Source organism: Bufo gargarizans, chromosome 1, assembly GCF_014858855.1.
Source record: "Bufo gargarizans isolate SCDJY-AF-19 chromosome 1, ASM1485885v1, whole genome shotgun sequence".
Classification (NCBI taxonomy): Eukaryota; Metazoa; Chordata; class Amphibia; order Anura; family Bufonidae; genus Bufo; species Bufo gargarizans.
The window spans coordinates 7,330,016-7,336,570 of record NC_058080.1 but is presented as its reverse complement, the minus strand read 5'-3'; the positions used below and the strand labels follow the sequence as shown (position 1 = coordinate 7,336,570).

Here is a 6,555-nt window from a genome sequence, read left to right as displayed (position 1 = left end):
GACCAACATTTTCCTATATTTGGTAGTCCTCAAGCTCCACCATAGATTAATCTGTCTGGCTATCTATCTATCTTAAAAAGAAAAAATAGCAGCACTTGCCAATCCAAGACCGTCCCTCCATGCCACATTGCTTGAGAAAGTCCTCATTGTGTTGGGCTGAAATGTTACACTTGGGGTGAATAAAGCGGGTCCAACACCCTTTCACCTACTTTGGAGTGCTGCCTCATTTCTGTATGAGGCCTCATAGAGCTAAATTCTATAAGGTGTAATGCCACTACATATGGTGCTTCATGAGGTGGTAGAAGCCATCAATTGACCTTTGTTGGTGTCCAGACATGAGGCCACCAATGACTAAACCCATACAGTATGCCTTGGTAATGTGAGTTGCTGACTTGTTGAGGTTTCCAGTAAGAAGATGTAATTGGCTGCAGGCTAGTACATGTGTGACAGGAGGAGGATGTTGTACATGGTTTACACAGAATCAGCTGCAGGAATCTTACACCTAAGTGTTCTGCAAAGATGAAGCAGCCTGGATTGAGGGTGTCCTGCAGCACATATTACTTCTTCTTCTTCATCGGTTTCTATGTCACAGGTAAGCAGCTGACGGGGGGTGAGATGGTAAGAAATGTAGGACATAAGTGACAAAGTGTAATGTATCCTAACTCATGTAAGGTTTTATTGAAACCAGTTCTACTTACCGTATGACTCGTGTGATACAGCTGATATACATCATAGTCTGAGAATGGCCACAATAGTAGAGCTGGGCAAGAAACTGGCCATGAGGAAGCATGATGGTGGCCTTCTGAAAGAGTTGGATGCGCTAAGTCTCTTGAACCTTGCATGTTCTAAAACAGCCTTTTTAGCCATCCCACCGAGTGTATATATGGTCTCCATATAATAAGCACAATCCTTGGGTTTCTTAATGTAATCATGGTGATTGTCCTCATGTGTGCCCAGGCCGACAAGACTGCTTATGTGGCACTGGCGAGACCTATACAATGATGGTGGCCTGAAGGTGACCACTTTATCTGTCTCTCTCTGGACCATTAATCTACAACTGAAACGTCTCAAAAAGACCACTTCTTTAAGAAAACTACCTTCCATTAAGACCATATTTTTCTCTGCTGAATTTTACATTTTCTTGTCTTCTCTGATTATTGTCTGCCTTCTTTCAGAGGACTAACCCTCTAAATGACCATTTAAATTTGCAATTTCAATAAAGTATATGGTTGATTAGATAGATATGAGATAGATATAATAGATAGTAAATAGATATATAATAGATAGATGATAGGAGATAGATATGAGATAATATATAGATATGCGATAGATAGATACATACATAATGATTACACCAATAACAATATCTAATCTTTATAGTAGTATCAGAGAAGGCTGTGTATCCCGGTGACGAGGAGCAATTTATTGTTTTGTAACACAATTGAGAAAAATTCTCAAAAAAAAAAACATTAATAGAGAAAGATGTTCTAGTTGATCTAGTATTTGTATTTAGTTCCAGGACAATACTTGACTGTGTCCGAACTGGATCCAGTATTGAGAAGAAAATTCGATTTTTTTTTTGAATGTTGGCAAAATGAAAGAGAGATGGAATTGTACGTGTAGGTTTATTAGTTGCGTCTTGTGTTGCTCTGGAACGGAAATAAATGTTTTATGTGTTATATTTCAGTGCCGATAAAAAAAAATGAATATATATATATATATATATATTTTTTTTTTTTTTATCATTTTCAAGCAGATAAAAAGAAATACATTTTGCAAGGTCTAGTATTATTGCAGTTTCTAACCTCCTGCACCAGGCCTTCCTAATAAAAGTGGCAGCTCATTGTGAGAGTGAAAACAAAACCCCTTCAAAGCGATGGGCGTCATTCCTATGGCCTTAATAACAATGTCTTAATAGGTCTAAACACTCTATATAACTCTAATATATCTCTATATTGTATGCATTTTATTTTCAGATATTTAATCTATTTTATATTTTTACTAATAAAATGGTATCGGCCCTGATTAATGCTATTTACTTTTAATAGACTATAAAATAATAAAACATAATAAAACAAATTAAAAAAGAAAAGGCTGTAAAAAAAAAAAAAAGGCAGTGAGAGAACCAAACATATGCTCCTAGGACCCTGTGTCTTAGAGGTCGCCATCTTTTATGTCGCCTCTGTAGCATTTGATAAGAGTTGGGGCAAAAATGATGCACCGTAAAAAAAAAAATGTTTATCTTTTCAGCCCAAATAATTAGTGCCAACCATGGTATTTTCTGTAAACAATTTGGGTGCAATCCAGGTTATTAATTACTAAATGTATTCATTTATTTGTGTTTTTATTATTTTATTTAGGTCTCCTGCACACAACCGTAGGTGTCCCGTTGCCGTATTGCGGGCCGCATTTGCGGATCCGCAATACACAGGCACTGTTCCGTGTGCATTTAGCATCACGGATGCGGACACATTCACTTCAATGGGTCCGCAAATCCGGAGATACGGAACCCTACGGAAGCACTACGGAGTGCTTCCATGGGGTTTTGTCCCGTACTTCCGTTCCGCAAAAAGATAAAACATGTCCTATCTTTTTGCAAGACGGCCGGATCGCGGACCCATTAAAGTGAATGGGTCCGCGATCCGCTGCGGCTGTCCCACGGACGGTGTTCGTGCATTGCGGCCCGCATTTTGCAGGCTGCAGCATGGCCACGGGGCGCACACACGTGTGCAGGAGGCCTTAGGGGGCGCTATTTGGGCCAGTTGTGTCCCAATCAATGTGACTGACCAATCATCAGGACTAGACTGTAATTTACAGACACATTTTTTTGTCTTTATCGTGGAATTTATCAATATTCGGCTGAGAATTGCCCATATTTTGGGAAAATATAGGTATTAAAATCCCTGACCTGCTATGATTGGAACAGTTTTTTTCATAGGAAAAATTTTCCTATGAGGCAGCACACGAGGTCCCTATAGGTCCACAATTGGCACTCATTGTGCTGCCATATAGCGCACCATATTCTCTCAATACTCTATTCAATACTCTAGGAGAGAATTTTTTAAGCATCCAATGGAAAATGCCGCAAGTTTTTTGTAAGTGACAGAAAGTAGAACAGATGGCAATCGATGTGGGTCAGGAGTTACTTTGTAGCACAAGATGAAATAAAACAAAGCAAAAAAGAAAACTAAGCACAAAACAAAAGCGCAAAGTAACAGCTGCGATGAAAAGTAGGATACCAAAAATCAGCATCAACTGACAGGCAGAGGTAGATCAGTATAATATAATGTATGGTGGATCATCTCTGTGATCAGGAGATGTACAACTCTTGGATGTCCTCTTCTCCAAGACCACTGATCGGCATGATCAATAACTTGCACAAATTATGGAAAGTTTAGAATTTTTTCTTGAATAGAAACAGTATTCACGTTTAGATTTACCTTGAAGGACCATACTAATAACATATTTTAGACCAGAGTCTACATGGAGACTTCTTGTCTCCATTGAGTGACCACTGCAGTCCACAGAAGGAATGTGGTGGGAAAGCTTCTCCAAGGGCAGAGTAATACTGGTGGATTTATGTGCCCGTATTACCGCCTCAAGTCCCAGTCCGACTGCTGACCTGACAGCAATATAGGGATCTGTGATGCGGTCAGTCTTGGTCATTAGACCCACAGTTGGGCCAGGATTTGCGGCCATATTACGGGTGTATAAATATGGCCATATTTTGCACGTGTGAAACTAGCTTTAAGAGAGATCCCATGTAGCGCCAGCTAAGGGAAACATGAAATTGGGGTGAATTCCTGTAAAATTGCAACTCCAGTTGTACCTTAGGGGGAAAAAAATCAGAAATGTAACTATCAGAAATTTTTTAGATCTGTTGCCGTGTAGCCTGGGCCGCACTTAACCGTCCTGTTTCTCGCTATTCCTTGGTCGGGCCATGTTATTGCAGTATAGCTCAGGAGCGGCACGGAGGACATCTCTGATGGGGCTTATCTTTTGGGGGAAAAAAAGCATCGGAGAGGAATACTCCCACATGTCAGATCTTTCTTTCCTCTATAAGAAGGCCCCAAACATTTAAGGGCGAGTTCACACTTCAGTTATTTGGTCAGTTATTTTTATCAGTTAGGGCTCATTCACATGACCATATTAGTATTTGCGGTCCGCAAATTGCGGATCTGCAAAACACGGATACCGGACATGTGCATTCTGCATTATAGGGATCAGATCATCTTTGTCCTGTGTAGAAATGCCTAATGTTGTCTGTAATTACGCACAAGAATAGGCGCTCTATTTTTTAGCGAGGCCGTGGAACGGACATATAGATGAGGACAGCACACGGTGTGCTGACCACATTTTTTGCGGACCCATTGAAATGGGAATGGATGCGGACAGAAATATTTGTTTGTGTGAGTGGGCCCTTATTGTGGGCCAAAACCAGGTGCGGGTCAAAAAACACAGAACATGTGCAGATCTTTCCATTATACCTGATCTCTGTGGAGGCTTCACTAATGGTTTTAGCTCACAATCACTGATGGAAATAACTGGTGTGTGAACGCAGCCTAAGGCCTCATGCATGCGACCACGCCGTTTTTTGCGGAAGCCGCCCATGTGCCTTCCGCAATTTGCGGAACGGAATGGGCGGCCCATTGTAGAAATGCCTATTCTTGTCTGCAAAACGGACAAGAATAGGACATGCTATATTTTTTTGGCGGGGCCACGGAACGATGCAACAGATGCGGACAGCACACGGAGTGCTGTCCGCATCTTTTGCGGCCCCATTGAAGTGAATTGGTCTGTGTCCGAGCCTCAAAAACTGCGGCTTGGATGCGGACCATAACCACGGTCATGTGCATGAGGCCCAAGTGTAACAAATCTTGTCACAATCTGCAGATTCTGCCAACAGATTCTGGATCAACTTGCAGGATGACAGGCCGAACTGGATGGACAAATGTCTTTTTTCGGCCTTATGTACTATGTTACTATGTTACTATGTATGTTACATAACACTACCTCTCGCGGTAAGGCGTTTCATAGCTTGTCTGCTCTAACTGTAAAGAATCCTTTCCTGTATTGATGTCTAAATCACCTTTCCTCCATGAATGTCCCTCGGTCCTTGTACACTGGACATATTTATACATGATAATAAGTTCCCTTCTAAGGCATCTCATTATAAGAGAGACCTTCCATCACATTTCATAATCTTCACGCCTGCCTCTGAAACCTTTTCAGCTCTCCTATATTCTTTTAACAATATGGAGCCCAAAACCGAATGCTATACTGTATCTAAGATGTGAGGTAACATTATCATGTTGAGATGATGGGTTTTTATAATTTTTTTTTGTTTGTTTTTTACAATCTAAATTTTTATTTGCTTTTGCAGATGCTGCCTGACATTGAGTGCTACTGCTTAGCTTACTTGTGACCCAGAATACTCAAGTCCTTCTCTTGTCCATTTTGTACCATTAATGGTTATGCAGAAATACAATTGCTTTGACCTTTGTGGATTTATCGACAATATATTTCATTTGCCAAGCTCGTGCCCTTATTGCCAGCGAATCAAAGTCCTTCTGTTATAGCTTACAATCTAGCTCAGGTCTGAGTGAAAAATACATTTTGGAAAACACGCTTACATCCTAATAACATACCGTGACCATGCACCATACAGAAATTATACCAATTGAGATTTCTCATGAGATTATTAAGATTTTTGCATTAATATTAAGTTCATTGCATTATTACTAATATTATTGCATTATTATTATTAAGATTTTTGCATTATTACGTTTTTACATTAAGATTTTTGCATTATTATTAAGATTTTTGCATTATTACTAATATTATTGCATTATAAAAATTTTTGCATTGTTACTAATATTATTGCATTATTATTAAGATTTTTGCATTATTACGTTTTTACATTAAGATTTTTGCATTAGTATTAAGATTTTTGCATTATTATTAAGATTCTTGCTTTATTATAAAGTTTATTGCATTATTATTAAGATTATTGCAGGGTGACTTGGAGCTGTGCAAGATGCATAGACATTTCCATCAGTGAATTTCTATCTACGTATGTGAAAAAGCATTATAATTACTAAGTATTGCTAAGTATTCTTATTTGAAAGTCACGTGACTCTTGTGTGAATAGACATTTCCATATCGTACCAAAAACCATAGGTACGTCATGTGCCGCAATATGGAGATCCAGATGTTCCCGTATTGTGGTGGTACTCTTCTCCAAAACCAATGTTTTTAGCGTAGAATACCTCCATATTACAACATCTAATAGAAATGGTATGGTATATGATTTATGGCCTAGGTCTACATATAAGACTGGGGGCATATGGCGGTATATATATTGGCTCAGAGTGATTCTGTGGTATGGACATTTTCTTTTCTAATGAGCGGGATATACTTGAGTTGGAGGATGTGCTAATTTTCATAGGCATCTGTTATAGGACAAGGGAGAGGTTTCTAAGATATATGGTGTCACCCTACTGTGTCATACCACTGTGAGATGTTAAACACAGTGTTAACACAGTGTTAGTACAT

The 6,555-nt window shown here is 39.3% G+C and overlaps 1 protein-coding gene across 1 annotated transcript in view; it reads left to right on the top strand.

The window, feature by feature from the left end:
• Nucleotides 1-499: 499 nt before the first annotated feature.
• CD8B (CD8b molecule) overlaps nucleotides 500-6,555 on the top strand; it is a 29,476-nt gene continuing 23,420 nt past the window's right edge. Inside the window, exon 1 of the mRNA XM_044282590.1 lies at nucleotides 500-592. Within this exon, the coding sequence (XP_044138525.1) occupies nucleotides 520-592 (73 nt within the window). The 5' untranslated portion in view covers nucleotides 500-519. The remainder of the gene's footprint in view (nucleotides 593-6,555) is intronic.